The sequence below is a fragment of the Hylobates moloch genome, unplaced genomic scaffold (genome assembly GCF_009828535.3).
Source record: "Hylobates moloch isolate HMO894 unplaced genomic scaffold, HMol_V3 SCAFFOLD_12, whole genome shotgun sequence".
NCBI lineage: Eukaryota > Metazoa > Chordata > Mammalia > Primates > Hylobatidae > Hylobates > Hylobates moloch.
In genome coordinates, this window is record NW_026652287.1 from 80,662,793 (window position 1) to 80,674,233 (window position 11,441).

The following is an 11,441-nucleotide window of genomic DNA, read 5'->3' on the forward strand; positions in this document are numbered from 1 at the left end:
CAAAGTTGGTCCTAATTTGATGGAACTGGAAAAATATGTTTGGAGGCATGTGTACAAAAATAAAGAGGAGCCATATTTTAATTTAGACACCACACAAGCCCATTTATTTGGGTGTTTCCTTACATGCCAATTGAAAGGGAGGAAATTTGGCTTTCTTTAGTCTGAATTAAACTGGATAATTTTCTATCTCTCGTAGACCTCACACTTGTCATTGGAAGCGAATAGTGCCCAGAAGAAAAATGTCATTTTTCCTTTATCAGCATCCTTTTCCATCTGGTTTTACACTCCTATACCTGGAGATCTGGGTGAGATTTACTTACCCAAAGTTAACAATGGAATTTTCAATCTAGGAAAATATGGTTGCAAGAAGTTACCACACCAAAACTGTGCTCATTTTCCGAAAAGATCTTCAGCGGATTTACCCCCAAATTGCCTTCCCTCTTAGCCTTCCCAGGCCGCTCTTGTCCTGAAGTGTGGATCTGGAGTTCCCGGGGCTGCATCCGGCATCCTCAGGGCCGGATCCCGGGCCCCCTCCCCAGTTTTCTTGAACTAGACTGGTCCCTAGCAGACTGGAATATCCTCAAGGCCTCCTTTGGCTTGGGTCTGTTTTCCATATACAAAAGATAAAAGAAATGGGCAGTCTGTCTCTGGAGGTGGGGTGGGCTGCTTTGAAGGGAGGGCTGCTTCAAGTGAGGGAAGGCTTCAATGGTTGAGGGCAAAAGACAACAACAACACACATGCAACCTCTTAGCCGGGCCAAACAGCAAAGCCCCAGAGAGGCTAGAAGCCCCAGGAGCTCCTCACCATGCAGATTTTACAACGTGTGCCAGGTTTGTTTATCCTGTAACCTCAGGAAGAAACGACCACCAAGAAACACAGTGGGAAGTGAGGCAGACGAGAGGAGGAAGCCATTTCTTTTGAATTGCGACTTCTCTCTTAGATTCTGTAAGTGGCACCTTCACTCCCTTCCCCCACCCCTGAACTTCTACCTTTCCTCCTCCTCCCCAACAGCTAGTCTTCAGTTAGCAGATGTGAAAATCAAATCGGATTGAGTATTTCCCAGCCCACCCTTTCCTTCCTAACCCTCCAAAGGCTGGACCTTGTTGCCCACCTAAGTTCCGGATAGCACGACAGACAGCGCCCCCTGCAGGTACAGAGCTGAATCTTGCCCCTTTTTCCCCTCAGAAAGGAAGGCCTCTTCCGGGGGATAATAGTCACTGCGTTTTCTGAGTATATGGGAAATTCAGATTTCTTCTAAAACAAATTTAAAATGCAGAAAGGTTCCTAGTGGAAGCTGACATTGACGAACAATCTCTTTTAAAGGTTTGGCAGAGGCAGGTGGGAGATTTAGCGGATGCGAACTGCTGAGCCTGTGTGGGGTTGGCTACCTAGATGGAATCCAGGCTGCCACGGTCGGTCCAGGGCTAGTCACTGCTCATTCTTAGTCCCGTTTCCTCCTGAGGTTGTGAAGATTCAGTGAGATAACACATGTGAAGTGCTTAGCCAAAATGGCACAAAATAAACACTAGATGCCAGCTCTCTTCTTCATTAGTCAATTCAAAGACCCTTTTCTTCCATCAAAAGCCATAGTTTCTTCAGCCTTTCCTTGCTCTGGCTGGGGAAAGTATTGACAATGAGAAGAAAAGCAACATAAATGAGCCATTCTTAGTGTTTAAATATTAACTCATAATCCTACAACAGATGAGAGAGGTACTGCTATTACTCCTACTTTACAGAAGATGCTTGGAACAGAGTTTCCTGCACTTGGTTAAATACTGCATAGAGCCAGAATTCAGAGCCAGGCAATTATCAATGGATTCAAGCCTGTGTTCTTAACCATCATGCTCTGTGAAACAGATGCCTTGGCACATTGGCAATTTCTTTCTTTCCTTTTTTTTTTCTTTTTAAGGGATGATGTGTCTCTGCTGCCTGGGCTTGAACTCCTGGATTCAAGTGATCCTCCAGCCTCAACCTTTCAGGTAGCTGGGACTACAGGCCCATTCCACTGAGCCCAGCTTGCCTTGGGAAATTAATAAGCAACATTTTATGGTCTGGGGAAAAATTTGGCTCTCCTTGGTATTTGTTTTCCAAAAGGTCTTTCTCAATAGTGGCTAGCTAGTGAACTCCAAATTAGAGCAGTAACTTAAAAAAATAAGTGGTAAAGCATTTCAAATTATCCAACCAAAACATGTGTGAATATGTCTGGGTAGTGTCTATGCCCATTAATTATGCTTATTAGATACCCATCATTTTCTCCCTGAGAATCAATAGGGATTTTCCCCAAATTGTATATACGCACACTTCTATTTTTAAAATTCAAATTTATTATGCAACACAAAATAATGTAACTGATTAGGTGAACTCACTTAATTTATAATTTAGCATATACTTATAGTAAAATCTGTGTTATAAATGGCTCAACAGCAGAATGCTTTTATTAATTCATGGACTTTACTTGTTGATGGATTTTATTCAGTCTTTGCAAGCCAAATCCTCTCTATCTCTCTTAGCTGGGTAACTTGAGAAATTGTTTGGAATAAGTTTGCCTATAGAAGTCTCTTCATTAAATAGAGCAAATATTTCCCAAAGACTTCATGTGACCTCCACTGCTACAGATGACATGTTAGGCTTTCCAATGAAATCCTTGGTGTGTTTGCAATTAAAATGTTTTTGTTTGATATTAATGATGATAATCTTTACTGAGGCCAAAGCCAAAATAAACAGGGCTGTGGAAGCAGATAATCAAGACATAATAACTTGGTAAAGATAAGCAATTTGGGATTAAATTCAAGCCTCTTTCCAGAGGCAGGTATAAAGTTATCAAGTACAAAATAATGAGTGATTTTCTTTATTATATTACTACAGAAATAATTTGCAGAAAATCAAATGCCAGCTTTCATACTAATTTTAATACCTGGATCACTGAATTCCAAACCTGAACACTGGAAATCCTCTTAGGTCTAACAGTCTAATTTACTTTTCTCCAAACTCTTGCATTTGTTTTGGGAGTGGAGGGAATGCTGGAATTTAGGGTTCACAACTACTTCTGAAACTAGCAGAGAAATCTTGGGATGCTGAAAATGACCTCTATCCTTATTAAAACATTTTCTTTTTTTACTAAAGTTAGAATTTACCTACTTGTGTTTTTCTTCTAGTAATATTTTATCCCATTTTGTCATTTCAAAATCGCTCTCCCACAACACCATAGCTGGACTTCTTTTTAACATTTTTGTTTAAGCTTTGAATATCTAATTGCCTAATCCAATGCATTGATAAATTATCAATAACATAGTATTTTCTCAAAGAGCCAAACCACCAAGCTATTTCTCTGACAGGCCCCTCCAGTCACTCCCTTAAACTACTACACTTATAAAAGATGATCCTCCATCATAGAGGTTTCACTCTGAAAAAAAGCAATTTTTTTGCAAGCCTAGTTCAGAGTCAGTCTGAGATGGAATGGCTATGCCATGTGCTGGAACAAATATAACGCTGTAAGAACTGGCTACTTTCTGTACTCTCAAGGCTGCTAAATGTCCTTACTTAGGCCTTTGATCTCTCCTGGAAGTCCTCTAATTCAAGCAGAGGCCAATGTCTTCCTCAGCTGTCTTCACAAATTCTTCCAGCAGCTCTGGCAGGTACTAATGTGTTTACTTAGGTGTGCCTGATTCCCAGAGCTAATAGCAGTTTGCAATTGTTTAGCACATTGTGAAGTCATCTATAATACAAAAAATATCAAGAACAACCCCCTTAGTCCAGGAGTTGATAAGGATCTGCAGGTAGGGGCAGAATTGAATTGGAATGGATGTATCCTTCTATATGTATTTGGTTTCTCCCTCCAAGAAAAGCATAGAGAATTTTCAATAATGCAGAAAGCCTAGAGTGGGCAAAATTTACTAGAAGAGGAAGGTATGAGCATCATTTTGCTGGTGTGGTCTGTCCATCAATATTACTGTGTTGCCATAATGCTTAAACTAACACAGATTTCACTTTAAAAAAAAAAGTTGGTGTTACTTAAAGGTCATTGCAATTAGAACCTGGTTATAATTAATTCTAAATTGTAAGAAAATCAAATGTATTTATTTTTTCACAATATAAAATGAAAAGAAATGAAATAAATAAATACTTCACCAGAGCCTTAGTGGGTATCCATTTATAGCACCAGAGATGACTGGGTTTTCTTCCCCTCATCTACCTACTGTTATACTTTCCTAGCAGAGAGTGTTGGAGTGTCATTTCTAACAACCTGTTTACATACGAAATAAATGTGTGTTTTCCCCGCAAGCAAGAAATCCACTTCTTTGCAGAAATAGTGGAAAACTTATTTTCATTCTTTGTGTGAGGAGCAAAAGCCAATCTAGTCCGACTTTGAGTACAAAAGGGTGCCCTGAGTAGATCTTTTCAGAGCCATTTTTAAAACTTTTCCCATGCTTCCCTGGCCAACCCACTCAAAAAAAAAAAAAAAATGCTTTTTTCTATGTTGCTCACCCAGTTCTTTATTTTTCACTTCCAGGTCTCCCCTGGGAAAAGAGCAGGGAGACCGCTCCTGAATTGGGACACTGTAGCGATCTTTGTGGTGCTGGCTGCCTACCGTCTTAGCATATTGCTTTTCTCTCTCTCTCTCTCTGTCTCTCTCTCTCTCTCTTTCTTCTCTCGCCCCTGACAGCGTTTTAAAAGTTTTGTCTTCTTTCTTTTTACTTTGGTGCTCTGAGATCCTATTTTCAGCACTTGCGTCCCAAGGGCTCTCAACTCCGGACCCTGTTCTCCTGCTAGCAAGTCCCACTAAGCCGCCAGGCGCTTGTGTTTTCTCGGCTTCTTTAGTTCCACTCGCTCGCGGCACTCTGGTAACTTTGTTTTGAGATCACCTTACCAGAGACAGCTCTAACCTCTGAGAACTACCCTTACTGACAGAGGCTCCTGAGTGACAGCATCTTCCCAGGCACAGGAGCCAGGGAAAGATGTTGAGTAGCCAGCTTTTGCGAGTTTCTGCTCTGGAGCCCTAAGGAAGCGCACGGAGCCTAAATTAATTGAGGAAGAAAACAAACAAAATCACCTCCAGGAGTGGGAACTGTAATGACAGGATGCCTAGTTTCCAATCCTGTGTGGCCTTGGGGCAGATAACCTAGTCCCTGGAGCTCGGGTTTACTTTCTTTCTACAATGCGCCCAATAATAGCTCCCACAGGGTGGTTTGGAGTATTATTTGTTAAGTTAATCTATGGAAAGGGTTGAGAACAGTGCGCGGCAAATAGAAAATTCTCAATAATTGTTAGTTAAAAATATTTCACGCTGAGGGGCTTGAGTACAAATCAGGTTAAGTGCTTTCAGAAATTAGCTGAAAGATGAGCAGAAGCGTAACCTTTAACTTTCACTCCAACTTTAAAGACCAAGTTTATTTGTGTCCAAAGCACAAGTCCGAGCTAATTTGTGGACTCCACAGCCAAAAAAAATAAAAAAGTGGTCATACGGCTGCTAATAGAAACTGTGGGACTTGGCTGAGAATTCCTGAGGGAGGATATCTACCCACTATTGTATTTCAGAGGTAGCAATGTGCTTTGCATTTGCTGTGCATTTGAATGTTTCCACCAGCGTGGACGGCATCTTAGATTCCACCTGGGTTCTTCTTGAACTTGGCTCTTTTTATCTGGCGTAGCCCTGGATACCATATTCATATCAAAGGCACAGACTTGTTAATAGCCCTAAAAAAGGTGCAGATGGATTTCCCACTGGTCAGATGATTAAGCAGCCCATTGGTGTGAGAGGGAGCCTGATTTTCAGGAGAGATCTTTGTCTTAGAGATGACAGGACAGAAGAGAGGAGACAGCAATGGTGTGGCTAGCAAACCTTAGTGACTGACAGTGTCACTCTCCCACTTCTGGTTTTCAAGGTCTTCACTTTAGAGAGAAGATCTCACCCTGAAAAGGTTGCTACTTCTCTGGCCCCTGAAGATGCTGGATCAATGAACCAGTGTTGCTTTAAGAAAATAATTCTGCAAAAAAAAAGTACAAAGTTCCATTCACTGAAAGAAATAATAATAATAATAGGAAGGAAAACTCCCTCCTCCTCCCAATAACTTTGGAGCCACTATATTTATTGAACTGGGTTACCCTAGATTGAGTTGAGAACACTCCTGCTTCTTTTAACGGGGCCACAAGACCTAGTCCAAAACCCCAGACTAATTGTGTAGACCTTAAGTAATTGCTTTTCCTAAATATAAACAGCACCTCCCCAACCCAAATAACCTGAAAGTGGATTAAGGGTGGAGGAGGATTGGTAAAAGCTGATTAATAGATTCATTCTCACTTAAATGACAACCCTCCCCTCTTGCTTTCTATCCATCGAAGTTCTAAAGACCCTGCTGTGATTGCTTTTCTGGAAGGCTTTTGTCACTGAAGTGTGTGAAGTTACTGTTGGTTTGAGGAGTTGGAAATTTTACACGAGTCAAGGATTGCAGTGGCGGCAGCTGGGACGCATCTGTAACGGTGTTAGTTAGCCTGAAAGCAGAAAATTAGCAACCCCAAAGCCCAGCTTGGCTGTTTAGTCTGTAGAAATGACAGGGCCCAGCAGAAAGAGAGGGAGAAAGGAGACTCGCCCCTGGAAAGAGAGTTTGCCGTCGAAAACTGGGCTTCTTCTATTGGAAATCTTAGAGACACTTTCAGGGCAGGTCTTTGGCCTGCTCAGGATCTAGGGAAGGCCTGGCACAAAGGAGAAGGTGATCAATAAGTACGTACAGAAGGGGAAAATGAAGGAAGCAAGAACAGGAGGAATGTTCCTGGTCACCTGGCCCTCCTGTGCCCCACCTCCTTTTAGATGAGCAGACATACAGGGAGAACTCAGAGCAAGCCCCGTCATGGGAAAAGGAACCTCCCTCCCTACCCTCAATAAGGTAGAGCCTAGAATAAATGACAATCTGAGCAAAATTTTACTCATCTGAAGCTATACAAAATAGATTTTAAAAGGCAAACCCTGTATTCACTCCAAGATTGAAAATGCCACTTCAAGTTTTTAGTAACCGTTATTCAATCCAATTGCTGGAAAAAATTTTCGAGATAATTAAAGTTCATGAAAAAGAGAAACAAACACCCCCAAATCAGGTGATTCTTCATGCCCAGGATTGGGAGGGCAGGTCAGCTCTTGGTGCCAGCCGAAAGGGATTTCTGTTTATTACCACTATTTTAAAATGTGTGTGCAATTGCAAAAAGTTGGACTGCCTTCGTTACTTTTGTGTGAAACACTCCTTAAGTGATCCCTTGTTTTAGCATATCTAGAGAGTGCAAATGAGCAGGTTGGGGACCCACTCCCGCCCCAGCAGAAGTGCAGTAAAACCATTAGCGTCAAAAGGGGCAGTACACAGCAGATTGTCTCTAGAGGAAAGGCGGAGGTTTGTCCAGACAGCCCCCGCGGGGGTTGCGGTGGGATATGCTAATAGTGCCTGGCCACTGGGGCCGGCCTCCCTCCCGAAAGAATATATAAAGAACCCCAACCCCAGCTTGTCGACCCAGGCCAACAGGCGTCTGCCCTTGTTAATTACCGGAGCGACAGACTAGGGAGCTCCGCCTGGGATTTGCCCGTCGGCGGAGGCTCCAGGCTTCCGTTTCTCCCCATCCCTCTCGCTGCCGTCCAGGTGCACTGCCTGCCTCTCTGCAGGATGGACGTGTTGGATGGCTGCCAGTTCTCACCTTCTGAGTACTTCTACGATGGCTCCTGCATCCCGTCCCCCGATGGTGAATTTGGGGACGAGTTTGTGCCGCGAGTGGCTGCCTTCGGAGCGCACAAAGCAGAGCTGCAGGGCTCAGACGAGGACGAGCACGTGCGAGCGCCTACCGGCCACCACCAGGCTGGACACTGCCTCATGTGGGCCTGCAAAGCCTGCAAAAGGAAGTCCACCACCATGGATCGGCGGAAGGCAGCCACTATGCGCGAGCGGAGGCGCCTGAAGAAGGTCAACCAGGCTTTCGAAACCCTCAAGAGGTGTACCACGACCAACCCCAACCAGAGGCTGCCCAAGGTGGAGATCCTCAGGAATGCCATCCGCTACATCGAGAGCCTGCAGGAGTTGCTGAGAGAGCAGGTGGAGAACTACTATAGCCTGCCGGGACAGAGCTGCTCGGAGCCCACCAGCCCCACCTCCAACTGCTCTGATGGCATGGTAAGCAATAGATCTGGTACTTGCTAGGCTACCCTAATCTTTTCTAAAGTCCTTACACCTCATTTAACCTGGTGTAGTGGGGAGAGTGGGGTGGAGGCAGATGCTGAGTTGCTTTAAAAGAAGAGAGGGGTCCACATTTAGAAAGACTCCCCAAACCGCTGCTGAACAAGATTTTAGTTTAACTTTCTAGCAGGTTCTAGGTGTACACTGTAATCGAGGGTTGACGTGGAAGATGGGTGGCTGTGAATGATCACTCGGATGTTTTCTCCATTCCTGAATTTATTTTCAAAATATGCCATCTGTGGATCATGCCCTACACTAATATCTAAAGGCACCGTTTCTAACTTAATGAGGAAATGGAAAGAAATACCCACACGGCCCCAGTTCCTGCTCCAATGAGGCCTGGCTGAAAGATGTTGATGCATTCTTTTTAGAGGGCGTTTGCTCCAAGGCTGCCAGGTTTTAATGTGTTTTTGCCCTGGGAAAGTGTTCTTTCCCTGAATTAGTGTGGCTTTCTTCTACTCCAATCCATTTTGCATGGTTAACCCAATGCACATTGCTGCTGAATTCCACCCCCTCTTCCCTTTGCTGCTGCTCTCCTCTTCTTCAAGCACAGAGATTGACCTCAGTGCCCTGGGAATTTGGAGAGGGCTAGCCCTTCCTAAATCAAGGCAGTGAAGGTGATTGACAGTGTTCGGTTACAGAGCTGGTGGGCAAGCACAGCCTCACCGTTGGTCAGAACATCTTTTGCCAAGGCCTGAAAATAAACTTTGTTGTGTGTCTTGTATTATAGCCCGAATGTAACAGTCCTGTCTGGTCCAGAAAGAGCAGCACTTTTGACAGCATCTACTGTCCTGATGTATCAAATGGTAAGAATTGATAACGTCACAGGAGTTTAAAAACCAGTTCAACCTAACAATTCAGCCTATAAAATTCTGTTCTTCCTGATAGTATTGGGGAAGAGAATGGAAGTGATGGTTCTTATAGGGAGGCTTTGGTAAAGCAAAATAAACACATCTTCTGCTCTAAATCCCCCTAGCAGACATGCACGCACACATGCACACACACTGTTGCTTGAAATATTATCGGGGGCTTCCCCATCCCTACCTCTACCCCTCAGGAACTGCCAGATATTTGCTGCAAATTTCTGTGTTAGGCTTTCTGTGACCACCTGACCTCTGGGTGTCAGAGGAGCTGACCTACAATTTAAGGAGCAACATAAGCAAATCTGTCTATCTTGGGCTAATTATTTTTTAATGCTTTTCTCTTTGTATCCTTAGTATATGCCACAGATAAAAACTCCTTATCCAGCTTGGATTGCTTATCCAACATAGTGGACCGGATCACCTCCTCGGAGCAACCTGGTTTGCCTCTCCAGGATCCGGCCTCTCTCTCTCCAGTTGCCAGCACCGATTCACAGCCTGCAACTCCAGGGGCTACTAGTTCCAGGCTTATCTATCATGTGCTATGAACTAATTTTCTGGTCTATATGACTTCTTCCAGGAGGGCCTAATACACAGGAAGAAGAGGGCTTCAAAAAGTCCCAAACCAAGGCAACATGTATATAAAGATTTCTTTTCAGTTGTAAATTTGTAAAGATTACCTTGCCACTTTATAAGAAAGTGTATTTAACTAAAAAGTCATCATTGCAAATAATACTTTCTTCTTCTTTATTATTCTTTGCTTTAGATATTAATACATAGTTCTAATAATACTATTTCTGATAGGAGGCCATTCATTGAGGGTAGCTTGTTGCAATGCTTAACTTATATATACATATATATATTATAAATTTTGCTCATCAAAATGTCTCTGGTGTTTAGAGCTTTATTTTTTTCTTTAAAACATTAAAACAGCTGAGAATCAGTTAAATGGAATTTTAAATATATTTAACTTTCTTTTCTCTTTAATCCTTTAGTTATATTGTATTAAATAAAAATATAACAATACTGCCTAATGTATATATTTTGATCTTTTCTTGTAAGAAATATATCTTTTAAATGTAAGCACAAAATAGTACTTTGTGGATAATTTCAAGGTATAAGAAATTTTGGAAATTCCACCATAAATAAAATTTTTTACTACAAGAAATATTTTGGCTCATGATCTTTTAAAAGAACACCCGTAATGGAATTACTATTCATTGACATGAAATCTTTACGTTGGGCTGAAAATACTTAAACAGTTGGCTTTTCAGATAAGTCTGAATATTTACCATTCTCATGTACCCAGTTTAGGTCCTGTTGATGTCACAAATGAAAATGTCATATTTTTATTTTAAATATATTTCAAGTGAACCTGCTAAATGAAACTTTTCCTTTATCTTAGAACTATACCATATACTATCAAGTCGTTTGTGTGTGAAGGGAAGATAGAGGTTATTCAGAACAATAACACATGCTATTTTAAAAAAGACTATACAACATTACATCATTTTAATACCTATAGTACAATAGAAGGCATGAGTTAAGTCACACTTACTTTTACTACCTGCCTGAAAATATCTTGATAATATATGCTAATATTGTCAATAAAATATTTAAAGGTATTGGGCTGATTTTTTTTATATTGCTAGAGTGCCAACATAAGAAAACTTACACAAATTATACTGAAGTGAGACAGACTTGAGTTGTCTTCCTTCTTTTTACAGCCTCTTAAATTTTATTGTATTAATCATATCATGTATGCGTGTGTGTGCATGTGTGTATGTAAAACAGACATGTCTCATATTCATCACCCTAAATCTCCTCTAGAAAGAACTGATATGAAAAAAATTGAACAATTAAGTGGAAAATTAGGTTGAGACAATGATTGGGATAATTCTCACAAGTTCACCATTTAGAGAGATTTTAAAAAGAGATCCTTAAAGTATCTAAAGTAGCTGTTCACAGAGAACAAATATTGATAATTGTTTAATCCTCTTATATGTACATTAGTTTAAAATTCCTAAGGATTTGTGGTTACATATGTTAATTTAAAAAAAGCATACAGACTTTTGCTAGAGCTTGGCAATGCTACTGTTCTCAGGAAGGTTTCTCTTTCTGATGTGATTTGCTCATGCTTATGCGGTCATGAAGCTTAAAGGAATGGGAATCATTCCATAACGGAGGGATAAGGGCTGAGTTAAAAAAAATTATGGCTACTGTCACTCTGTTAGCATCATGGCCTGACAGGGGACGCTGACTTTTTTTTTTTTTTTTTTTTCAGACGGAGTCTCGCTCTGTCACCCAGGCTGGAGTGCAGTTGCGCAGTCTCGGCTCACTGCAAGCTCCGCCTCCCGGGTTCACGCCATTCTCC

General features: G+C 41.8%; 1 protein-coding gene across 1 annotated transcript; it reads left to right on the forward strand.

The window, feature by feature from the left end:
• Positions 1 to 7,491: 7,491 nt before the first annotated feature.
• MYF5 (myogenic factor 5) lies at positions 7,492 to 10,235 on the forward strand. Its single transcript, XM_032171669.2, has 3 exons — positions 7,492 to 8,144; positions 8,938 to 9,013; positions 9,425 to 10,235. The coding sequence occupies exons 1-3, from the start codon at positions 7,644 to 7,646 to the stop codon at positions 9,613 to 9,615; spliced, it is 768 nt and encodes a 255-aa protein (XP_032027560.1). The 5' UTR covers positions 7,492 to 7,643; the 3' UTR covers positions 9,616 to 10,235.
• The last annotated feature ends 1,206 nt before the right edge of the window (positions 10,236 to 11,441 follow it).

Bases quoted from the DNA above. Each gene is read 5' to 3' on its own strand.
- MYF5 (XM_032171669.2), top strand. From the start codon at position 7,644: ATGGACGTGTTGGATGGCTGCCAGTTCTCACCTTCTGAGTACTTCTAC. The intron at 8,145-8,937 runs GTAAGCAATAGA...CTTGTATTATAG, and splicing joins CCAACTGCTCTGATGGCATG to CCCGAATGTAACAGTCCTGT. The intron at 9,014-9,424 runs GTAAGAATTGAT...TTGTATCCTTAG, and splicing joins CTGTCCTGATGTATCAAATG to TATATGCCACAGATAAAAAC.